Source organism: Podarcis vaucheri (genome assembly GCF_965113315.1).
Source record: "Podarcis vaucheri genome assembly, chromosome: 9".
Classification (NCBI taxonomy): domain Eukaryota; kingdom Metazoa; phylum Chordata; class Lepidosauria; order Squamata; family Lacertidae; genus Podarcis; species Podarcis vaucheri.
The window spans coordinates 6227525-6253181 of record NC_138767.1 but is presented as its reverse complement, the minus strand read 5'-3'; the positions used below and the strand labels follow the sequence as shown (position 1 = coordinate 6253181).

General features: G+C 47.8%; 1 protein-coding gene across 6 annotated transcripts in view; it reads right to left on the bottom strand.

The window, feature by feature from the left end:
• Window positions 1-11326: 11326 nt before the first annotated feature.
• The window catches only part of LZTS3 (leucine zipper tumor suppressor family member 3), an 81426-nt gene continuing 67095 nt past the window's right edge, over window positions 11327-25657 (bottom strand). For all 6 annotated transcript variants that reach the window (XM_082236452.1, XM_082236450.1, XM_082236447.1 and 3 more), the window contains 2 exons: window positions 19542-20372; window positions 11327-12715 (listed from right to left, as the gene is read on the bottom strand). In XM_082236452.1, the coding sequence (XP_082092578.1) occupies window positions 11999-12715; window positions 19542-20372 (1548 nt within the window). In that variant the 3' untranslated portion in view covers window positions 11327-11998. The remainder of the gene's footprint in view (window positions 12716-19541; window positions 20373-25657) is intronic.

Genomic DNA, 25657 nt, shown 5'->3' with positions numbered 1-25657 from the left:
GCAGCCGGCAGCGCTGCCTGGGCGCCTCCGCGCGACTCTGCCTCGCTGGGTTTGGTCTCCCAGCAGAGACGGGTCACACGCGCACCTCCCTCCCTCCCTCAGCCTGCGCGGAGGGAGAGCCAGAGAGAGGCATCGCTCCTGCGCGGCGGGAGAGGGAGCAGCCGGAGCGATGCCCCAAACGAAGGCATGGGACCGGAGGGGAAATCCTCTCCGAGGAGGATTGAGCGCAGCTGAGAGAAGCCTTTCGAGGAGCTGCCGTGTCCCCTGGAAACCCCCTTCCCAGCTCTGCCTGCCTGCCCAAAGCTTGGAGGTTCCCCGGCAAGGGGGAGGGAAAAAACTTTCACTTTTGTGCGTCCCTCCCGGCGTGACGCTGCGCGCTGACGTCACGGGGCGGGGCTTTAATGGTGGTGTGCCACGAGATTTTTTTTTCAGTAAACAGGTGTGCCGTTGCCCAAAAACGTTTGGGAAACACTGACCTAGAGGATGGAAATTTCAAAAGTTTTTATAAGGTCCTGCACACCTGCTTTCTGGGTCTTTCCTCTCTCCTGTAAGTGAGGGGAACACCCTGTTGCAACAGTTCAATAAAGGCCAAGCCTACAGGCTGCTGTTTTGCTCCAAGTTATCCTGGTTGGTGTCTTTGTTTTTGTCCAAGGGAGCCCTCGGATTTTTCCGGTAACACATATGATACAGCCGCTCAACAACAAATTCCACAAACAGTGGAACACGTGGATCTTCCTCCTGCCCCAAGGTTCCCTGCAATACACAAATTTCCCCTCCCTCCCTCTACACGTGCGTAAGTGCCTGTTTTTGTAACTGCAGCCACTTTTTCCAGTCATAGAAATAGAGGCAGATTCATTCATATTCCCATCAACAAAAACACCGCAACAGCTTTCAAATGTTTAAAGGGGGTCTTTCTCCATTTTTAATTTTTGCTCAGATAAAACACCTTGTCATATGGAGATATAGACAGACAGATGTGTGTATTGTGTGTGCGTGTGCATATGTACACACCAACATATACACATACCTCTCTATAGATATAAATATTTACATTATTTCAAAAACCACTATCCCATGGCAACAGCTGTTCTTGTCTTTAGAAACCAATGATGACGTACAAGAAAAGAGGAGATGGTGAAACAAGTTTATTATTATTTTTAAAACTATTATGTCTCTGCTGCACATAAAGAAAAGGACTTTTTGCTGTAGCCTTCCCCATCCAGTTGTTTTGAACGACAGTTCCCATCAACCCCAGCTGCACAGCTGGGTTGCCTGGTCCAAAACTCTAGAGGGTATCAGGTTAGGAAAGGCTGATTCATTCTTTTAAACACAATGACCAGCAAGGCAAAGTTGGTGGGTCCATGTCTGAATGTAAGGGTTGGAAAGGATACACACCTCAAACTTTAGAGTGTTAGTTCTGAAAAGATTCTTTAAAAAAATAAAAATTGTGTTTCAGTCCCTTCCGCCCCCCTTCTTGTGGGTTTTGTGGTTTTAGTTTGCAAATCTCAGGTAGACATAGTTCAAAGAACCATCAACAGTCAACATGTGACAAAAAGATCAACAGTTTTGATTCAGTACACTTCTGGCTTAAATTCACAGTAAGAGCAGATATACAGAAACAGATTGAGGCTTATGGTTTGTTGTTTACTTTTTAAAGAGGAGAAAAATAACATCTAGGCCATTTTGCTTCCAACGTGCTGACCCAGGGCTAGTCTAGATTTTGTGTTTTAAAAGATACTAGCCATCAGCAAAATCTAAAAACATGCAAACGAGCAGAGTTCTTATTGCTGGTGAAATCGCACTGGGTTATCCTGTCAACTAATTAAAAACCCTGCAGCTTCACGTGTGTTATTCCATGTTTTCCTAGGACAGACTTCCCCAACTCGGTGCCCCCCGCCAATGCTTTTTGCTGTCCTGCAACTCCCATCAGCCCCTGCCAACACAGCCAATAGTCAGGGAGTGTCTGTTGGAGAAGGCTATTCCAGACTGTTATCTCTCTGGGAAAGACTAGTCTGAATAATGACTAGTCATTATTTGGGTCGTCTGAATAATGATGCTTCTTTTGTGCTGCGTCCCTCATTTACAGTGTCTGAACACCTTCCGCACTTGCAGGATCTAGCAAAGATTATCCCATTTGCAGCCAGCCAGGGCCACCACAATTGGCACAGTGGTCTCAGGAGGCAGGTATTAAAGAAACTGCCAGTTATTTAATGACTACATTTAATTTTATTTGGCTTTTTACCGCAAGGGGGTGCCATTTGACTTTTCTCCCTCAGATGATGCTAGATCTGGCCTGAACTGTAGGAAGCAGAACTATTTTTGTCATTGTTTTTGGTGGGTGGGTGGGAACTCTGTGTCACTCAGCTTAGCGAGTGAAGTCCCAGCACCATTCAGTCTCCCCGAAATCGATAAAACACACACCAGAAATTAGCCGGGGGAGGCATCCTTTCATTGATTTCGTTCCCAACAAACTTCAGCTAGAGCACAACTTATATGGAGTCTTGCCAACTTTTGACATCCTAATTTTCTCGCTTCTGGTGTTCCGGCCGCCAAAGGCTTCCCGTGCAAAAGAATTCCATAGCCCAGAATTCCACAAGTCCGGCAAGAAATGAGTCATTACTGAACGCAGCCTTTCAAGACTTTTCTTTGGTAACATACTTACAATGAGCCGTAGAATGGAATTCCCCCATGCGTTGCTTGTTTTGAACTGTGACCATGCGTTGGGCGACAGTACAGTAGGTGCAAAAATTATTGTGTGCGTACAGCTTTGTAGGACTTAAAAAGACAGCAAATTGGGAAAAAGAGAAGTCCCCCAGTTTCCTGGTTTATCACAAAGCTGTGAGCCCTCTTGCCCTGTCTGCTCTGTCCTTTTCCATGTGTGATATCTGCAAAGTGGTTTTGCTATGGACAGCAAAGTGCGCACACAGTGGGCTTTTGCAGATGTCTCTGTATTATCTACCTCTGAATGAAACCATAGAATTGGCCAGGACCCAAAGAGTCATCTGGGCTAACCCTCTGCCATGCAGGAATCAAATACAGTGGTACCTCGGGTTACATACGCTTCAGGTTACAGACTCCACTAACCCAGAAATATTACCTCAGGTTAAGAACTTTGCTTCAGGATGAGAACAGAAATCGTGCTCCGGCGGCGCAGGAGCAGCAGCAGGAGGCCCCATTAGCTAAAGTGGTGCGTCAGGTTAAGAACAGTTTCAGGTTAAGAACGGACCTCCGGAACGAATTAAGTACCGTATTTTTCGCTCTGTAAGAAGCACCAGACCACAAGATGCACCTAGTTTTTGGAGGAGGAAAACAAGAAAACAAGAAAAAAATTATTCTGAATCTCAGAAGCCAGAACAGCAAGAGGGATCGCTGCACAGTGAAAACAGCAATCCCTCTTGCTGTTCTGGCTTCTGAGATAGCTGTGCAGCCTGCATTCGCTCCATAAGACGCACACACATTTCCCCTTACTTTTTAGGAGAGGAAAAATGAGTCTTATAGAGCAAAAAATACGGTATGTAACCAGAGGTACCACTGTATTTCCTGGCAGATGTTTAAAAACCTCCAAAGGAGAGCCCATCTCCTTCTGAGGGAGCCCATTCCACTGTTGGGCAGCTCCTACCACCAGAATGTTCTTCTTAATGTTCAGTCAAAATCTCCTTGTAATTTGAATAAAAATGTCCTTGTAATATGCCTGATTACGATTTTGTTTTGTTATCTGCTGTACTGTGCAAACACACACACAACCAGTCCTTTTGAGGAATCTCCAGTTGGAAGCTAGCTATTGTAAACTGAAAAGTACAGAACCAATCCCTTCTGGTCAGTAGTTTTCCTGCTGACCAGAAAGCAGAGAGAAGCATTTTGAAGCAGGGATTCTGGGTGGAGATGAAGGATTGTAACTCAGCCCCCAAAAGCGGGCTACTGGGGAAAAATCATAACCATGCAGAATGGTCAATACAGGTTTCTCTCGTTGGCAGCTAAGGCACAAGAGAGTGTGCCTTAAGAGGACTGCATTTTAGTGCCTTAAGAGGACTGCATTTCAGAGCTGACAGCTGCTGATTTTATTCCCAACTGTTAGGGTGGGGGAGCTGTAGGCTCTTTCTATTCTTATTTCCAGTTTTGTCTCATTTATTCTTACCAACTTTTGCTGGTTAATGTCCTTCAGGTTAGTGACAGGGAACAGTTTTTTTAAAAAAAACATCTCTCTGAACACAAAGAACATCAGCCTCTAGAAAAAAGCCAAGTTTCGGTCACTTCTGCAAAAATAAAAACATGTTGAATTAAAAATAAATTCCTCTGAGGGGGAGCAGCAAGATTTACAAGAGGAGTAGGGTGGGAAAGGGTATCTTGTTCCATTCTTGCCTCCCCACCACCACCCAAATCTCTCAGACATCCACAGCAACAAAAGGCTCGCTCCCCCTTTCATCCAAATCACAGTGGTTATTTCCCAGAAATTGGTATTTTAAAACAGTGGCATTGTTTCAGCACCCAGGCCTATCAGTTTCCCCCTGGTGTTTAGGAAACATCTATTAAGGACCATTTCTCATGGCATCTGTGCCATTCCCGCCCCACGCCCAGATAGTGCTGTACGACAAAGCAACTTATCCAGATGAGGTGTTTGCCATAAAGCCAACTCGCCATTCGGTATCGCAACGCCTAGCGCGCCAAGCAGTGGCTTAACGGTTGCGGCGGACAATTGCACTGAACCGAAATCCTGCGCAGCGTCCGACTACCTGAGAATCTCAGCTTTTCGCTTCGGAGAACAGCAAGCGTTTAGCCCTCATGGGTGCAAAGAGTAGCAACTGGAAAATGTGCTGGCGGCCACCTCCTCACAAGGGAACCCACAGCACGCAAAACCCAGCAGGGATTCTGTCAGTCGCCAAGGCCTAGAAACCCCATAGAAATATGGTTCCGGTAGCATCCTGAAGGCTCATCCAAGCAGGTCTTTGGTCACAATGGCCAGGAATCGGAAGCAAATATTACAAAGTGCTGTTTCAATGGGGCAATGGGTGGGTCCTCCTGGGTTTTTTGCTCCCTGGGCTGCTTCCGTCCACAATGAACCTGCAGGCAGCAGTGTCTCTCGGGAATTTCTTCCAGGCAGAGATGCCTAAGGAGCAGGGGTGGGGTGAATCTAAATGGTCTTGTTCAAGTGAGTTTGGTTTCAAACCACAAGTTAGAAGCGACAGCACACAGACACTTCAAAATAGCTTAAAATCCTCAGGTTCCCCCCACCTACCTACAAGATTATCGACAGGTAGACAGAAGACATACACCAAAACAAGACTGCCATGTGATTTGTAACCCCCAGGAAGGTATAGTGTAATCTCAAGAGCACATGAAACCAGTGGGGCTTTGGAAAACCCTCCAAGATGTTGTCTTCTTGCCAGAAATTCAGTTCTCGACAGCGGTCTGCTCTTTCTGCAAAGCCCAGTTACTCACAAGAGTTTTCTCTCTCTCTTTTTTGTACACGTGTTTTGCTTTAATAATCATATATACATATACAGAACAGTTATTTACATCCAAGTACACTTGTCTCTGTATAACTTAGCAGCATATAAGTAAATGATTTGCTTCCTAGTTCAGTTAATAAGCACTTTCACATAGACAACCCGGCAGTGATTTTCCTGCAGAGGCTAGCAACAGTAAGATTTGCCCGGCACTACCACCACTAGGCAGAAGGCCTCTGTCTCAGGTGGTAGAATCTGGGCACCATCGTAGAGCGGCAAACCATTTCGTTCCAAAACCTATTTATATATATTTAGAGAGGGTGACTCTGCGCACATTTGTGAGAGTGTTGTTTCTTAGGCACCAGAATGTCTGAGAAGGCCTGACCTTGCGTCTTGCTGTGGTGGGTGATTGGGAAAATTGGTGGGTTCTTCTCTGATATCTATCAAGGTTTCCCCCCTGCCAAAAAAAGCACCATTAAAAACCTTCTGAAGAACTGACCACCAGGCATTCTGGAGGCAAGCTAAACCATGGATTGTGCAAAAAAAAGGAAGAAGACCCAAAATCTTTTATGCAGCCAAATCAACTTACAGCACAAAGTTTTTGCTGCTGTTACTGATTCGCTGTGGAAGATGCAAGGGCACGTCTGCACCCCAAATATAAACCATCTTAAAACTGGGTTTAACTATCGTGGTTTCCCCGTAAATCGCGGGAAGGGTAGTCAAAGCCCCAAAGAGAAATGTTTTGTCTCCTCTCGTTAATACGAGTGCTCAGGATTTAGTATTAGGTAATAAAACGGGGCTAGAAATAAGATTCCGGAGCCAAAAACCCTTAATCACAGAATGTAGACTCTAGGTTACATATTTCATGGTCAGAAGATGTGGCAATAACAGCTGTGGGCTTGACAGGGGAATTTCACGAATTGGCGAGACACGGGCCAATTAGGGACGCCAGCTAAATGGGCCTGACATTTAAAGCACTATGATGCCACTTCAAGCAGTCATCGCTTCCCCCAAGGAATCCTGGGAGGGCACTGAGAGTTATGAGGGAGACCCCAATTCCACTAACCAAACTACAGTGGTGCCTCGCAAGACGAAAAGAATACGTTCCGCGAGTCTCTTCGTCTTGCGGATTTTTCGTCTTGTGAAGCAAGCCCATTGAAGGATTAGCGCTATTAGCGGCTTAGCGGATCAGCTGATAAGCGGTTTAGCGGCTTAGCGGATCAGCTGATAAGTGGCTTAGCGGATCAGATGTTAAGCGGTTTAGCGGATCAGCTGATAAGCGGCTTAGCGGATCAGCTGTTAAGCAGCTTAGCGGCTTGGGAAAAGGGGGAGGGAGGAAAAAAAACCTGCAGGAACTCGCAAGACATTTCCGTCTTGCGAAGCAAGCCCATAGGAAATTCGTTTTGCGAAGCACCTCCAAAACGGAAAACCCTTTCGTCTAGCGGGTTTTCCGTCTTGTGAGGCATGCGTCTTGCGGGGCACCACTGTACAATTCTCAGGGTGGTCTACCCCCCTTCCCAAAGAACTCTTGAAAATTGTCGATCTGTGAGGGAAATAAGGATCCCGCAACAACTCCCGACAGCCTTAACTAACTGAACTTCCCAGGATTCTTTGGAGGAAGCTGTGATTGTTTAAAGTGGCATGGCACTGCTTTAAATGCACCATGTAGATGTAGTTCCCATGGCAGGGGAGCAATAGGGCTGCTTTTGGGCTTCCTGAGAGCACTTGGTTGGCCAATGCGAGAAGCAGGTGGCTGGGCTAGAGAGAGACTCCTGGCTGACTTGACCTTGAAAGGCTCTTCTTGTGTTTTTATGGGTTCCTTGTTTGGTTGGGTGCCAAATCAGCTACCTGGGCTTGAAATGGGATTAGCTTTGCAGTGCAGACAGGCTCCAGATTTCCTGCTTCCAGGCAGCACCTCCTATCGCAAGGATGCCACGTTCCTCCAAACACTTAACTTGGCGACGTTTTGGTATTGGAAAAATGCCAAAGCCCTTTCCTGTCCCAGCTAGCGAGCAGCCTTTGCTTTTACTTACTTATTTATTTTTTAAATCACTTTAAATGCAAGTCCAACAGCACAATGGTAGCCACAAACTCCTTCAGGTGCCCCCCTCCTTCAAGTAAGGAATTCTGAGCTCCCAATCGCTTCCAAGAATAATTGGTTCTTTTATCGGCCTTGCATAGCATTCATTCCTTTCCTAACCTAGGGCAGATAAGAAGGTCCATTAGAGGGTGTGGAAAAGCTGGGAGGAACCGGCTAAGTTGGTACAGACTAGCAAAATACCGCTTTTGAGCAAACCCATTTGCTCAAAAGCTCTGCCGCAAATATGGGAGCCGAACTCGTATTCCTGGGACCTAATCAGGACTTGCTAAATAAATCCAATTGCATGCAGCTGAAGGAGCAGGGACACTTGATGGCAGGAACTCCTTCACAAGGGAAGAGGAACGTTACCAACTGCACTGGCTCCTGGTGGAGTACAGGGTCAGGTTTAAGGTGCTGGTTTTGACCTTTAAAGCCCTATGCGGCCTAGGACCCTCGTACCTACGGGACCGCCTCTCCTGGTATGTCCCACGGAGGACCTTAAGGTCCACAAATGACAAGATTTTGGAGGCCCCAAGTTGCAAGGTGGTTAGATTGGTCTCAACTAGGGCCAGGGCCTTTTCAGTACTGGCCCCGACTTGGTGGAGCGCTCTGTCACAAGAGACCAGGGCCCTGTGGGACTTGACATCTTTCCGCAGGGCCTGCAAGACAGAGCTGTTCCGCCTGGCCTTTGGTTTGGACTCGTTCTGACCCTTATGTTTCCCTCCCCTTATGGTTTTGATCTATGGGCTACTTTTAAAATGAGGCTGTATTTTAAATTGCATTTTAACCTGGATTTTAAATTGGTCCCCCCCCCCCCATTGTGTTTTTACTGTAATTTTACTGGTGTTAGCTGCCCTGAGCCCGGCTCTGCCTGGGGAGGGTGGGGTATAAATAAAATTTATTTTTATGATTATTAATGCAAAAGGACTGGATGGTAGAGCCAGTGGCAGAGGAAACATGGGAGTGCCCATGGGTGGGGCGCGTTGCCCATAGGGATGAGACATGATGCGCAGCTCCCACAGGGATGGGGCGCACAGCAGGGCCTCAGCTGCCCTACAGCTGGGGGGGAGGGCAATGGGCGGACAGCGCAGAGCCTGCGGGCGCAGAGAAGTGTGGCCCGTGTCACCCGCTCTTTTGTCACCCCCCATCAGGGTGGCACCTGGGGCAGACCGCTCCCCCCTTCCTACGCCCCTGGGTAGAGCACCTGCTTCCCATGAGAAAGCCCCCTGGGTCAACGCCCAAAATTGCCATGCAGGGCTGGGAATGCCTTCTGCCTGAATTCCCAGAGGATTGCTGCCAATCAGTGTAGACGAGACTGAGCCAGACGGACACATGGGCTGGCTCAGTATAAGGCAGCCTCCATGCGCGTGTGTTTCTGCTACTCAACAAAAGCAATGTTCTGGGGGAAAGGCCCGAGGGGAGAGAAAAACCACCCATCTCTCGATTGAGATTATCTCTAATTCTAAATACAGTCATACCTCGGGTTACAGACGCTCAGGTTGGGTTTTTTGGGATTATGAACCGCCGAAACCCAGAAGTACCAGAACGGGTTACTTCTGGGTTTCGGCAGCCGCGCAGAAGTGCTAAATCTCACCTTGCACATGCGCAGAAGCGCCGAATCGCAACCCGCGTGTGCGAAGACGCGGGTTACGAACGTGCATCCCGCACGGATCACGTTCGCAACCCAAGCGTCCACTGTATGTTTGGCCAAACCATCTTCCCATTAAAAAAATACAAACCCACTCTAGTTTTTGGCTGAGCAAAGAGCAGTGCAATGATCTAGAACGGCATTTCCCAGAATGGGTGAGTGGGATTGCCTAAGGGGCTGCTAAGAGGCAAGAGGGCGGCCAGGGTGGGGGGAAGGCTCTGGAGGTGCAAATGATGATTAGCCTTTGAAAAGCAAGGGTCACTGGATCATCCATTTTGTTGAATTAATTTAAGGTAATACTTTTAATTAGATTTTCCTTTATAAAAATAAATGTTTTGAATTTTATTGTGCTCTCATCTTCCTTGGTGGGTTGTGCAAATCGCTGTCCTGGAATACTGGTTTTTTATAGGGTAGGGGGGCACCAGGGATGAATTTAAGGAGCCCAGGGTGTGTGTGGCTTGGAAATGTTTAGGAACTATTGACCTAGGAGAACGCCCGTGCTCCTGCTTTCTTAACCATGCTGGACAAGGCAGATGACCAACTGTGTGTGTGTTAGCATTTGGAGCCGGACTAGAAGCCCCACATAAATTCCTTTCCATCCCGTTCTTCTGCCTTCTCCCCCAATGCCAACTACATGTGGTAGCTTAGTTCTTGCCCTCCTGGCTGCATTAAAGGAACGATAGTGCCAACTATCTAAAATGGTAAAAGGGATGCGGGTGGCGCTGTGGTCTAAACCACAGAGCCTAGGACTTGCCGATCAGAAGGTCGGCGGTTCGAATCCCTGCGGCGGGGTGAGCTCCCGTTGCTCGGTCCCTGCTCCTGCCAACCTAGCAGTTTGAAAGCCCGTCAAAGTGCAAGTAGATAAATAGGTACCGCTCCGGCGGGAAGGTAAACAGCGTTTCCATGCGCTGCTCTGGTTCGCCAGAAGCAGCTTAGTCATGCTGGCCACATGACCCGGAAGCTGTACGCTGGCTCCCTCAGCCAATAAAGCGAGATGAGCGCCGCAACCCCAGAGTCGGCCATGACTGGACCTAATGGTCAGGGGTCCATTTACCTATCTAAAATGGTAGTCAATATTAAAAAATGCTATAAATGTTTGGGGAGGGGCGGTTTCACTAATCCAGCTTACTGATGCCACCTCAGTTCAGGGCCCTCTCATTGGGATATCTGGAGCACTGCCTTTGAGAGAATTGTTTCGATTCAGTCCACGCTGCAGAGCATAGATTGTACATGCCAGCAAGGGAGTCTTGCCATCTCCCATTGTCTGTGCAGCCTCTCTCACAGCTTGTGTGTGTAGATGCCTGAGGGCATAACCTTGCAAGAATCAGATAACCTGCAAACTGCTCCCATCCGCAGCATATGAATGCCACCACAAATTAAGATGGAGTGTGAACCAGGAAGTAAATAAACACGCCTTGCTTCCAATTTATAATCGGCTTAGCCTGGGACCGAAGGTGGCACACATGAAGCCCGTAATTGAGAACTCAGAATTGGCTTTCATAGGGAACTCCTTCAAAAGGGGGCGGCAGACAGTGACACTACGAATTCGTATCACTTTTATACTGGTCAAGGCTCCTCTCAAAGGATCCTGGGAACTGTAGGTTTTCTAGGTGCTGAGAATTGCCTGCAAGTGATCTGCACCCCTTTCTCCTCTCAGAATGACAGTATCCAGAGTTATCTCAGGAGCAGAAATTATGATTTATGTCCGGTTGTGACACAGAAATGCTTCAGGAAAGCCTTCCCCAACCTGGGGGGCCTCCGAATGTTCTGGACCGCAGCTGCCATCACCCCCTGACTTTGGGCCATGTTGACTGAGGCTGATGGGAGTCTGATACCTGGAAGGCTTCCTCAGAAAATAGAGACGTTCTGCTGATGTGGAAGAGAACGTCCCTTTTCCCCTGAAGAATGTCGGAGGGATTCCGCCCTGGGTTATGGCAAAGATGAGGCAAGCCTGAGCGTGGCATGAACTTCTACTAGCCAATATGGCTAAAAAATGCCCTGGGAAAAGAAGGTGGGCCAGAAGACCATTAAGAGAGGTGCTGCAGTAATGGCAGACACAGAAAACTCTGCGGTGTCTTTGTCAATGGGACTAAGGGGAAAAAAAAAAACACACCAGGCACGCCAACTCCTAGGGGCAGAGGGCTCTTCGGCCCCCTTGATGTTGAGGGGGCAGAGAAGGCCGAGTGTGGCGTGGTTCAATCGCTGGCTCCTCCAGAGTGCAAGAGAGGAGGCTGCACCAGGCCACCCAGTTGGCCTCTTCCCGACAATGCACGTCACACACATGTGATGTCATACATGTGATGTCATCCATGTCACGTCGAGAGGAAGCTGAGCGGGGAGCCCAGTACGGTGCGGCTTCCTCTCTCAAACTCGGCCATTGAACCACACCATGCCGGGCTCCCCACTCGACTTCCTCCCGCCAATGTGCGATGACATCACATGCAAGTGACACACGTACGATGTCACGCATGTGACGCGCGTCCCAAGCATGACATCACACAATGCGACGCACGCTGGCCCCCTAATCTTGGGTGCAAGACTGCGCCCCTGACCCCTCCCCACATACGCACACTCAATCCACCCCACAATACTCCTGATGTCAGCTCATCCCTAGAAACACAGAAGAAACACCTGTCTCTATTTTTCCTTTATCACCTGCAAAGCACCAGAGCATTGTGGGAGATGCCCAGGGCAGACGAACTTACACTGCTGGTTATATAGCATATTAATTCTCCTCGGGAAGATCACCGGCTGAAGTACATGCACAGTAATTTGGGGAGGTGGGGTTGGGGGGACAACGTACTTTGAACGCCTCAAGTCCTTTCCTCAGATCTCTGTGGACTCTATCCTCTCCAGCCTGGAAGGAGTCCATGTTTTCTTCTCGTCGGTGTGTGGCGGGCTGGTGACCTTGCTGGTCATTTCGCTGACTTTGTGCTCGAGGATTTGGTTCTTCTGGTACATCTCCACGTAATTCAGCTGCAGCTGCTTCTGGTACTTGATGACCTTCTCCTTCTCCTCCTGCCAGGTGCGGCGCTCCTCCTCAAAGTCCAGGACCTGCTGCTCCCGCTGCTGCCTCTCGGCCTTCAGCTCCGCCTGCAGCCGCTCCACCTCCTTCTTCAGCGCGTTGAAGTTCTCCTCGCTCTGCCGCTTCATCTTGGCCTCGTCGCTCTCACAAGTCAAAGGGTCCCTCGCCAGCTTCTCCGCGAGTTCGGCGCCAAAGTGGCCGTGGGCCCCGCCCAGGCTGGTGAGGGTCTGCTTCAGGTTGGAGACCTCCAGCTCACACTGGTCAAGTTTCTCCCTCAGCATCTGAACCTCGCCCATCTTCCGCTGCAGTTCGCCCTCGGAGATCTCCAGGCTGACGCTCTTGGTGCTGTAGGAGTCTTTCAAGGTCAGAATCTGCTCCTCCTTCTCCCTGAGGAAGCTCTTGCCTTCCTTCAGCTGGGTCCGCAACCCGACGATCTCGTTGAGCTTCTGGGAGACGTCGGACTGGGAGTCCTTCAGCTGCTGCTTCAGCAGAGAGATCTCACCAGCCTTTTGGCACACCTGGAAGAGAGGCCTTGTCATGAGACAACTCAAACAGCGTTTGCTCTAGTGCACACTATGCTTCAAGCAATATCACACCACTCTGAACAGTCATGGCTCCCCCCAAAGGATTCTGGGAACTGTCATCTGTTAAGGGTGCTGGGAATTGTTAGAAGACGCCCTATTCCCCTTCAGAGCTACAGTTGCCAGAGTTTCCTGGGAAGAGGGATTGATTGTTAAAACACTCTGGGAATTGTAGCTCTGGGAAGGGAATAGGGATCTCCTAACAGCACCCCCAACAAACTACAGTTCCCAGGATTCTCTGGGGGAAGCCATTGATTTGGGAAAGTGGTATAGCACTGCTTTAAATGTTACGGCCTACTTTATGCTGCTGCACCAGCTCCACAGAATAAAAAACATAAGGTGCCACAGCGCTCCTGCCCAATGTACTTTACCCAGGCCCTCCACACGCAGAAATGCTATTAGAGACGGACACATCTATCAGTCTTGCGATTGCTCAGTTTCTCATTTTTTCCACTGGTAACTTCCGTTTTCCACATTTTCATTTCAGCTAGTGACCTATTTATTTTTAAGTCTTCGTGAAAATTCATCAGCTCCCTAATGCAGATTTCTTCTAAGGCATGCCGTTTTCACTAATATGCGCATTTTTGCAAAGCAGTTTGCATAACACACGTTTTATGCTAGTTTACTTGCCCATTACTTGGCTGGAGAACCGCATTGCAAAATTCAGACAAATCCACATTTCATACGAGATCCTTTTTTAAAAAATGTGCATTGCTTTGGAAAATGCAGATAAGCTTGGTTCACCTTTAAATTTGAACTAAATCATATTCCCTCCCCCGCCCCTTTGCTAAAAGCTAACCACACCTATTGCTGCAGAAACCAACAACTCTCACCTCCCAGGCCTAGTTAAACATCCTGCTCTCTTTGTGTTGGAGATCTGAATTCTCATCTAGTAACAGCTACTACAGGCAGTCAGGCTGGAGGAGCTCACAGAACTCTCAGGGGAAAGAAGGGGAGGAGAGACCTTTCTTTGCCCTAAGGGTGCCAGACTAAATGATGTATAGCAATTTTAAGGGCTGCACCTGTTTTTGCCAAGGATGAAGCTGCTCGCCCTCCTCCCTGGGCATACAGGGCAAGGCAAGCCTGTCCTGGGAGTATTCTGCACCTGTCTACCTGTAGTGGCTGTTGGTAGACGAAAGTGGTTGCCTTCCTCCAGCCTTCCAACACAAACCAATAGTTGTTCAAATAAAGGCATTCCCTCATTACGATGGGAAGATTATGAGCCGGCTCTGAGAGACAGAACGGCTGGGAGTTTGCAGCAAAGGATGTAGCTTGAACCTTTATGCATGACCCCCAGGGCAATAAACAAGGACTGTTCCAATAAGCAGAGAGGGGCTCCAATGCACACGCCCTCATTGTGAAAGCTATATGTGAAGTATACGGCCTAGGACCCTCGTACCTACGGGACCGCCTCTCCTGGTATGTCCCATGGAGGACCTTACGGTCTTCAAATAAAAACATCTTGGAGGTCCCGGGCCACAGGGAGGTTAGGCTGGCCTCAACCAGAGCCAGGGCTTTTTCGGCTGTGGCTCCGATCTGGTGGAACGCTCTGTCCCAAGAGACTAGGGCCCTGCGGGACTTGATATCTTTCCGCAGGGTCTGCAAGACAGAGCTGTTCCACCAGGCCTTTGGCCAAGGCACAGTCTGACCCACTCTCTCCTTCTGTAATCCTCATAGCACTCTAGCCCAATGGTTGCCTTTAATTTGATTCTGAACTGATTTTAGAATGAATTGATTTTAGAATGTATTTTAATTAATTGATTGTGATTTTATGTAAACTGTGTTGCTTTTACTGTTGTTAGCCGCTCTGAGCCCGGCTTCGACTGGGGAGGGCGGGATATAAATAAAAAAATATTATTATTATTATTATTAGCTAAGAGTCTCGATTGACCTTGATTTCCACCAAAACTCCACTCTGCCACTCCTTCAAGCTTCCATTGGCTTCAAGAAGTGGGAGGACAGCATTGAGGGTAGGATAAAATAGCACAGTGAGGGACTAATAAGAGAAAGGGGAAACACAACCTAAATGGCAAACTCCCGTCTATGTCTTGACAGCAAGGTAGCCTAATGGTACCCCTGCCGGAAATTCATGGACTCATAGAAATGAAGAGTTGGATCCCTAGCAATAATCTAACCTCTTGCAATGCAGAAACCACTGTCTTGCCAGAGTGATGCATGCTTTGGTTATCTCCCGCTTGGACTACTGCAATGCGCTCTACATGGGGCTACCTTTGAAGGTGACCCGGAAACTACAGCTAATCCAGAATGTGGCAGCTAGACTGGTGACTGGGAGCAGCCGCCGGGACCACATAACACCGGTCCTGAAAAACCTTAATTGGTTCCCAGTATGTTTCCGAGCACAATTCAAGGTGTTGGTGCTGACCTTTAAAGCCCTAAACGGCCTCAGTCCTGTGTACCTGAAGGAGCGTCTCCACCCCCATCATTCAGCCCGGACACTGAGATCCAGTTCCAAGGGCCTTCTGGCGGTTCCCTCACTGCGAGAAGCCAAGTTACAGGGAACCAGGCAAAGGGCCTTCTTGGTAGTGGCACCCACCCTGTGGAACACCCTTCCATTAAATGTCAACTATCTGACGTTTAGAAGACACCTGAAAGCAGCCCTGTATTGGGAAATGTTTTAATGCTTGATGTTTTATCATGTTTTTAATATTCTGTTGAGCAGCCCAGAGTGGCTAGGGAAACCCAGACAGATGGACGTGGTATAAATAATTTATTATTATTATTATTATTATTATTATTATTATTATTATTATTATTATTATTATTAAATCCCTGGCAGATGGCATATGCAGCTCACCTGTGCTCATGCCATCAAAGAGAAGGATGTGTCTCTTGGCTGGTGATTGAGTTCCTGGTCACTGATACCTACCTGTGCTGTAGCCACAACCTTGAAGACTCTTGATTTGCCATTGGCACCTCCTCAAGGTACCATACTAAGGCAATAGCTTTGACTGAAGCGTCCAGAACAGCCTTCACAAGTCTGGTACCTTCCAGAGACCTTGAACTAGAACTCACATCAGCCCTGCCATGCTGGCAGGCACTCATGGGAGTTGTAATCCAAAACATTTGGAAGGCTCCAAGTTAGGGAAGGTTGCTCTTGAGACATTGACCTACTTGTAACAGAATGGAGGCCTTTTGTGCAGAGGTGAGCACCTAAGTCTGAGCATAGCTGTCAACTTTCAGATTTGAAAATAAGGGATCAGCAGCCTCAAAAATAAGCGATCCCGGGGACAGTCTACGGGGTATCTAACAAACCGGGATAGCAGCAGGAAGCAATGGGAAACTGTGCTGGAATAAGGGAATTTCCTGCCAAAAAAAGGAAGGTTGACAGCTATGAGTCTGTGGAAGAACACTATTTCCAGTTAAGTTGGGCCAACATAAAAAGGTACAGTTAACACACTCTCTCTTAAGTGCTTTTCAGGGGGAGTCTTTTTGGGGGGTCAGGCATGTTTGCTCGGGCGCACTTTGATGCTTTTAAAAGGCCCGTGGAGACTCACAAGCTCTCCCATCTCATTTCTCTCCAAAGGGCGTATGGAGCACCTAAGCCACAATTCGGTTGACAAAAGAGCATGGTTTATTGTGCTGGTTTCCTGCTAGTCCAAACAGGGCACAACTCAAGAGGCAACATTGTAGACCAAGCCTAAGCTGCTTCATGGGACGCGGGTGACGCTGTGGGTTAAACCACAGGGCCTAGGACTTGCCGATCAGAAGGTCGGCAGTTCGAATCCCCGTGGCGGGGTGAGCTCCCGTTCCTCGGTCCCTGCTCCTGCCAACCTAGCAGTTCGAAAGCACGTCGAAGTGCAAGTAGATAAATAGGTACCACTCCAGCAGGAAGGTAAACGGTGTTTCCGTGTGCCACTCTGGTTTGCCAGAAGCAGCTTAGTCATTGTCAGGGAACTGCCATCAGTGCCGGAGGGAGAGAGCAAAAGCCAGAGGGATTCCAGAGAGCGTCCAGGGATTGGGAGAAGCAGCCCATCTTCTGGGGAAGAGCGTAGCACAAGTGGAGAAGGGGGGCAGATGGGGGAAGTGGCGAGGCAGTCCCATGACTCCTTGCCTGGGACCAGCGGGGAGAGTAGGGGTCCTCCGTTGCCCACGCCCTCCCTGCGCAGAAGGCTTCTGCGCAGAGAGAGTAGGAGGAGACTGGGCGTCAAAGAGCTTCTTTTCTGGAAGAAGTTTAAGAAACGCCCACTGACGGATTCTGCCAGCGATTGAGTCAGCCACGGGTGAGTGGCTGTCCGGACAGAAAAGGTTCACTTAGGCAACCCAACCAGGTGTTTGCACCCCGCCAGGGAAATAAGCACCGGCTTACACATGAGCAACCCCTAGAACCATTACAGTCCTGCTGGCCACATGACCCGGAAGCTGTACGCCGGCTCCCTCGGCCAATAAAGCGAGATGAGCGCCGCAACCCCAGAGTCGGCGACGAATGGACCTAATGGTCAGGGGCTGCTTGATACTCCTCCCCACTGTCTCCTGAAGCACAAAACCTGAGGGAATCTGCATTCTGTGATCACTTTGAGTTGATCTCAAACAGCAGCTTGCAGACTTTTTAACCAAGCCTGCTGTCTGCGGAGAGTGAATTCTGCAAGTTGCGTTTTGGTGGCGGCACAACAGTGTTTTTGTAAGAACCTTGTAATGTTAAGAGGTGCTTCCAGATGACCAGTTTAATGAGGCTGCACCCGGATTTGCTTGCAGGGAGATTAGACACCATTGGCTATTTAATGTGCATTCATTCCAATTTGCTTGCAGGGAGGTTAGATGAGATTGCGTCAAAGCAAGTGTTATTATCTCACACTTTCCTATGCATCGCCCCCCTTCCTTATCGCGAAAAGTCTAGTCTTTTGGGAAAACCAAGATTGCTGCACAAGACCTCCCAATCCACTATAATTTAACAACCTGAATTTACCAGTATGCAATGGAATCCAACCCAACCACAAAACCCCAGAAAAAGTCAAAGCGCCCTAAGATTTGGGTGCCTGAGTTTAATTTGTTTCTTTAGATAATAAACCGCAGGATCAAAAGAAATTATCCAAGAGAATGTAGAAAACATAGCTAAGACCCATGAACCACTTAGAAAGAAATATGAATAGAATCATCATCAATATCACCACTATGAAAAGATAAAACCAGCAAGTCTTTACAACACTTACGGTGGTGCCCCGCAAGACGAATGCCTCGCAAGACGGAAAACCCGCTAGACGAAAGGGTTTTCCGTTTTTGAGCTGCTTCGCAAGACGATTTTCCCTATGGGCTTGCTTTGCAAGACGAAAACGTCTTGCAAGTGTTCCAATTTTTTTTGCTCCCCCCCCCTTTTCTAAGCTGCTAAGCCGCTAATAGCCTTTTAGCCGCTAATCCGCTAAGCCTTTAATAGCCGCTAATAGCCTTTTAGCCGCTAATCCGCTAAGCCTTTAATAGCCGCTAAACCGCTAATAGCGCTAATCCGCTAATAGGGTTGCTTCGTAAGTCGAAAAAACCGCTAGGCTCGCGGAACGGATTAATTTCGTCTTGCGAGGCACCACTGTCTAAGTAACCAAATCAGGGGCCTGGGCAGACTTGCTGGAACAGAAACATTTTCAGGAGGCATCTAAAACAATCCAGCAAGACACCTACCTAACATCAAGGGTCAGGGAGTTCCACAGCACACATGAAGGAAAAGCTCCTTGCAAATGTGTAGTGGACATAATGTGGCACTTGTATGAATGCTAGTTTGGCAGAGTGAAATGATCTAACAGGCATGGAAAGAGGCAAGTCAATCCCATAAGTAAATTGGTTGCCAGCAATTGGGGCTTCATATACTAATACAGTGGTACCTTGCTACTCAAACAGCTTGGCTCCCGAATAAATCGGCTCCTGAACGCCCCAAACTTGGAAGTAAGTGTTCCAGTTTGCAAACGTTTTTCGGAAGCCGAACATCTGACGTGGCTTCCGATTAAGTGTGGGAAGCTCCTGCAGCCAATCAGAAGCCGTGCCTTGGTTTTCAAATGGTTTCAGAAGTCGAACGGACTCCTGGAACGGATTACGTTCGAGAACCAAGGTACCGCTGCAGTAAAATATAAATTAATAAATATAAATAAAAGTAAAACCACCACCACCACAACCTTTGGCCCTCCAAATATCTCTGACCAACAAATCCCATTGGAGTTGTAGTTCCGCAACATCTGAAGCGTCAAAGGTTGCTCACACATAATGTGGGCCTTCAGGACGCTTCTAGATCACACCCCCTCCTCAGGCCAACAACATCTTGAAAGACCTACATTGGCTCCCAGTACGTTTCCGAGCACAATTCAAAGTGTTGGTGCTGACCTTTAAAGCCCTAAACGGCCTTGGCCCAGTAGACCTGAAGGAGCGTCTCCATCTCCATCGTTCAGCCCGGACACTGAGGTCCAGCACTGAGGGCCTTTTGGCGGTTCCCTCATTGCGAGAAGCCAAGTTACAGGGAACCAGGCAGAGGGCCTTCTCGGTGGTGGTGCCTGCCCTGTAGAACACCCTCCCATCAGATGTCAAAGAGATAAACAACTACCTGACATTTAGAAGACATCTGAAGGCAGCCCTGTTCAGGGAAGTTTTAAATGTGCAACATTTCGATGTATTTTTAATCTTTGTTGGAAGCTGCCCAGAGTGGTTAGGAAAACCTAGCCAGGTGGGCAACGTACAAATAAATTATTATTATTAATTATTATTATTATTATTATCTTGAAGGCCCCCCAGTTGGCTCTCCGTGACAGAGACCACACCTGCCTCTCACCTCCCACTTGGTCTCCTCAATCTTGGGAAGGAACTCTGCCTGCTCCTTCTTGAAAGCCACAAACTTCTTCTCCAGCTCTTCCCGCTGCTGAAGGAGCTGCCCCACATCATCTTGGAGCTTCTTCTTCTCCTGCTGGAGCTTGAAGATCTGCAGCTGCAGAGCCTGCTGTGCCCTCTGCGCCTTCTTGGAGACCTGCTGCAGCTTGTTGGCGTAATTCTGCCGCAGGTCCTCCATCTCCCGCTCCCAGATCTTCTGCTTCTCCTCAAAGACCTGGTAGATGGCCGCCTCGCTCTTGTCGAGGTTCCTCCTCATCTGAAGGACCTCCTGCTCCTTCTCCCACAGCCGGTCCTCCAAGTCCTGGATGATGTCGTCCGTCGAGGGCGAGTGGAAGGGCATCGTCTCGTTGAGGTGGTTGAGCCGGCTGAACGAAGACGTGCTCTTGCTGGAAGACCGGCCGCTGTCTGAGGTAGATATCCCATTGTAGCCCACAATGTTCTTGTCCACGTAGGTGGTCCCGATGCGGTTTATGTGGCTGGTCGATGCGCTCATGGGCCCGATGTGCTGGCTATAGCCTGTGCCGTAGGTGGGCAGGCTGGTCAAAGAGTTCCGCCCGGAATCGGAGAGGCCGCCCGCCTGGTTGGTAGTCCTGTTATGGCTGGCCTTCTCCATCCCACTTTTGACCGTGGAAGGGCTATTGCTGTTGGTGTGGTTCAAGGTCTTCCGGGTCTCCGAGATGCCGTTGTTCTGTGGCGGGCACAGGTTCTGCATGGAATGGAAGTTTTTAGGGACTACGGGCTTAAAGGCTGAAGGTCTAACTAAGGGCTCATTGCTCTGCAAGGAGGAGGGAAAGAAAAAAACAGGACAGCAAATTAAACACAAGGATTGACACAGCCTGGATAGCTCGGTTGGCTAGGGCATTGGTTTTCTTTTTTTTAAAAGAATTATTTCTTTTTTTTTTCAAATTAAAATTTCACAGAGATATATCAAACGTAAATCATAAAAACAAGATTTCAAGGAATCTCCTTGACTTCCATCCTCCCCTTAGTGCAGCGCTTCTCAACCTGTGGGTCCCCAGATGTTGTTGGACTACAACTCCCATCATCCCTGAGCTCTGGCCTTGCTAGCTAGGGGTGATGGGAGTTGTAGTTCAACAACATCTGGGGACCCACAGGTTGAGAAAGGCTGCCTTAGTGGGTTCTATTATTTATCATTTCCTCCTTTTAATCCAAATCCTTTACTTCTTCCACCATGTCCAGAATTCAACCTTAAACTACAAGTGATATTCCAATCCTGAGCATTGGCGTTCAACCGGTGTGCCATAGCAACCCAGGGTGACTTGAGGAAAGTTCAGAGGAGCCTGGGGGGGGGCACATCTTTTCATTAACTTGCAGCCCATAATTTCCTGCATTATCTCTATTTCTCTCTGAGGAACCGGCAGCTTTAACTTGCAGCCCAGAATAAAGCAATGGCAAAAAAGTGCAGAAACATTTTTGCATGACTGCTTCTCTTCTTAAAATCTCCCCCAACAACAAAAATCCTCCCCAGCTTCAGTAACTAACAGTTCCTTGGTTTTATACAGAGACCTTGAGAAATGCAAGGAAACGCCAAAGTAACTTGAAGGTGTGTGTGCTCTATAAGGAGGATATAAAGATAACCCTGAAAGTGAGGAGTGTCTTCTGCGTTTCTTTCTCCTTCTACCCCCAACACCCCTCCCCTCCTTCTTCTCCACCTCTCCCCCCAGGCAACTGCCCTCCTCCTTGACAGTCACCCAGCTTTATGGCGACTTTATGTGATTCCTGCGCTATGTGTGTTTCTCATTTTTCTTCTCCAGCTCCGAGGGCCTTCTGGCGGGTCCCTCAATGCAAGAAGTGAAACTACAGGGAACCAGGCAGAGGGCCTTCTCGGTAGTGGCACCTGCCCTGTGGAACGCCCTTCCATCAGACGTAAAACAGATAAACAACTATATGATTTTGAGAAGACATCTGAAGGCAGCCCTGTTTAGGGAGGTTTTTTTTAATATATTTTTTATTTTGCTGGAAGCCGCTCAGAGTGGCAAGGGCAACCCAGCCAGATGAGCGGAGTATAAATAATAAAATTATTGTTATTATTACTACATAAAAACTTTTTTAAAAACCCCAACCCGAAGATGTGTACAAATCAAACACAGGTTTTAACAGATCCTGCCGCGCCAAAAGAGGCCGCAAATACGTAACACACCTTCACATTAAGGGCCAAAAGCTCTGGGAAATGAGAAACTTGCTTCTAGCTCATCAGACCTGCAAATGACGCCAAGTTGGGAGGGGTAAGTAATGCCACGGAAGACAGAATTGAGAGTCAATACAACCGCAAGAGATTTGAGAACTGGGCCCAAGCCAGTTGAATGGATTTCAATAGGGACAATGTCAGGTTCTGCACTTAGGCAAGGAGAACTAGATACACAAATATAAGATGGGAGACACCTGGCTTACTAGTAGTACCTGTGAAAAGGATCTAGGGGATCTTAGTGGATCACAAGCTGAACATGAGTCCACAGTGTGATGCAGCAACAAAAAAAGCTCATGCTATTCTAGGCTGCATCAACAGAAGTCTAGTGTCTTGGTCAAGGGAAGTCATAGGACCACTCTATTCTGCCTTGGTCAGACCACACCTGGAGTCCTGTGACCAGTTCTGGGCACCACAATTTAAGAATGTTGACAAGCTGGAAGGTGTACAGTTTAGGGCAGGCATAGGCAAACTCAGCCCTCCAGATGTTTTGGGACTACAACTCCCATCATCCCTAGCTAACAGGACCAGTGGTCAGGGATGATGTGAGTTGTAGTCCCAAAACATCTGGAGGGCTGAGTTTGCCTATGCCTGGTTTAGGGCAACCAAGATGGTCAACGGTCTGGAATTTCTCCACCAATTGTTTGACTTGGCAGCTTCTTATGTTCCCAGGACATCAGGTCTCAAATTCCAACCCCCAGCCATGCCCCACTTGAAAATTGGGGGGGGGGGGGTCTTGGCAGACCACTTAATGTGATGGGCTGCACCTCACAACGGTTGGGAGAAATGTTTTTGCCAAAAATCTCAGAAACCTCATCAGGAGGGCTTTAGACTGACTAATGTGGGGGAGGGAGACAGTGCTCCTGAAGGTAGGAGTCTATCAATTGATGAAGATGATCATCCAAATGTCATAGACCAAATGGAGCAAACAGCACGCAGACCTAGTGGTGGGAGGAAAAAATCCTTAAATAAGAAACACGGGGGAATGATTAATGGACTTCAATGTCTGTACACTAATGCGCAAAGCATGGGAAATAAAGAAGATGAGCTTGAGCTCTTGGTACAGCAAACTAAATATGACATAATAGGCATCACTGAAACCTGGTGGGATAAGTCCCACGATTGGAATGTAATAATGGGGGGATACGATCTATTTCAGAGAAACAGACCAGACAAGAAAGGAGGAGGTGTGGCGTTATATGTCAGGGATGTGTATACCTGTGAAGAGATCCAAGATTTAGATCCTCAAAGCCAAAGTGAGAGCATTTGGGTCAAAATTAAGGGAGAGAAGAATAACAGAGACCTCATTGTGGGAGTTTACTATAGATCCCCAAGCCAAACGGAGGACATAGATGATGCCTTCCTGGAACAGATGGCCAAGCATGCAAAAGGAAGGGAGATAGTAGTAATGGGGGACTTCAATTACCCGGACATTTGTTGGACATCAAACTCAGCCAAGAGCATAAGGTCAAACAGATTCCTCACTGGCCTTGCAGACAACTTCATTGTCCAGAAAGTGGGAGAAGCAACAAGAGGAACAGCCATTTTAGATCTGGTCCTAACCAATGTTGATGACCTGGTTAGTGGGGTAGAAGTGGAAGGATCATTAGGCGCGAGTGATCATGCTCTTCTGAAGTTTACTATACAGCGGAAAGGAGCAGCCAAGCATACTAGGACTCAATTTCTTGACTTTAAGAAAGCCGACTTCATAAAACTTAGGGAAGTGCTGGGTGAGATCCCATGGACAACAATACTAAAAGGAAAGGGAGTTCATGACGGCTGGGAGTTTGTTAAGAGAGAGATACTAAAAGCACAACGTCAGGCAATACCAATGAGACGGAAACATGGAAGGTATCTAAAGAACTTTTAACTGAATTAAGATTAAAAAAGGATGTGTACAAAAAATGGAAAAGGGGGGAAACCACCAAAGAGGAATTCAAACAAATAGCCAGCACGTGTAGACACAAAGTCAGAAAAGCTAAAGCACAGAATGAACTCAGGCTTGCTAGAGAGGTTAAAAGCAACAAAAAAGGCTTTTATGGGTATGTTCATAGCAAAAGGAGGAACAAAGAAACAATGGGGTCACTCAGAGGAGAAGATGGTGAAATGCAAACAGGGGACACAGAAAGGGCTGAACTACTCAATGCCTTCTTTGCCTCAGTCTTCTCCGATAAAGAAAACAATGCCCGACCTGAAGAATTTGGAGCAAATGATTCAGCAAAGGAAACACAGCCCAGAATAACTAAGGAGATAGTACAAGAATATTTGGCTAGTTTAGATGTATTCAAGTCTCCAGGGCCAGATGAACTGCATCCAAGAGTATTAAAAGAACTGGCAGATGTGATCTCAGAACCACTGGCAGTCATCTTTGAGAATTCCTGGAGAACAGGCGAAGTCCCGGCAGACTGGAGGAGGGCAAATGTTGTCCCTATTTTCAAAAAGGGGAAAAGAGAGGACCCAAATAATTACCGCCCAGTCAGTCTGACATCAATAGCAGGGAAGATTCTGGAGCAGATCATTAAGCAAACAGTCTGTGAGCACCTTGAAAGGAATGCTGTGATCACCAATAGTCAGAATGGATTTCTGAAAAATAAGTCATGTCAGACTAACCTGATCTCGTTTTTTGACAGAATTACAAGCCTGGTAGATGAAGGGAACGCAGTGGATGTAGCCTACCTTGATTTCAGCAAGGCATTTGACAAGGTGCCCCATGATATTCTTCTAAAGAAGCTGGTAAAATGCGGTCTTGACTATGCTACCACTCAGTGGATTTGTAACTGGCTGACTGACCGAACCCAAAGGGTGCTCATCAATGGTTCCTCTTCATCCTGGAGAAGAGTGACTAGTGGGGTGCCACAGGGTTCTGTCTTGGGCCCGGTCTTATTCAACATCTTTATCAACGACTTGGATGATGGACTCAAGGGCATCCTGATCAAATTTGCAGATGACACCAAACTGGGAGGGGTGGCTAACACCCCAGAGGACAGGATCACACTTCAAAACGACCTTGACAGATTAGAGAACTGGGCAAAAATAAACAAGATGAATTTTAACAGGGAGAAATGTAAAGTATTGCACTTGGGCAAAAAAAATGAGAGGCACAAATACAAGATGGGTGACACCTGGCTTGAGAGCAGTACATGTGAAAAGGATCTAGGAGTCTTGGTTGACCACAAACTTGACATGAGCCAACAGTGTGACGCGGCAGCTAAAAAAGCCAATGCAATTCTGGGCTGCATCAATAGGAGTATAGCATCTAGATCAAGGGAAGTAATAGTGCCACTGTATTCTGCTCTGGTCAGACCACACCTGGAGTACTGTGTCCAGTTCTGGGCACCACAATTCAAGAAGGACACTGACAAACTGGAACGTGTCCAGAGGAGGGCAACCAAAATGGTCAAAGGCCTGGAAACGATGCCTTATGAGGAACGGCTAAGGGAGCTGGGCATGTTTAGCCTGGAGAAGAGGAGGTTAAGGGGTGATATGATAGCCATGTTCAAATATATAAAAGGATGTCACATGGAGGAGGGAGAAAGGTTGTTTTCTGCTGCTCCGGAGAAGCGGACACGGAGCAATGGATCCAAACTACAAGAAAGAAGATTCCACCTAAACATTAGGAAGAACTTCCTGACAGTGAGAGCTGTTCGACAGTGGAATTTGCTGCCAAGGAGTGTGGTGGAGTCTCCTGCTTTGGAGGTCTTTAAGCAGAGGCTTGACAACCATATGTCAGGAGTGCTCTGATGGTGTTTCCTGCTTGGCAGGGGGTTGGACTCGATGGCCCTTGTGGTCTCTTCCAACTCTATGATTCTATGATTCTATGATTCTAATGAGGATGGTGGTGATTTATTAAATTT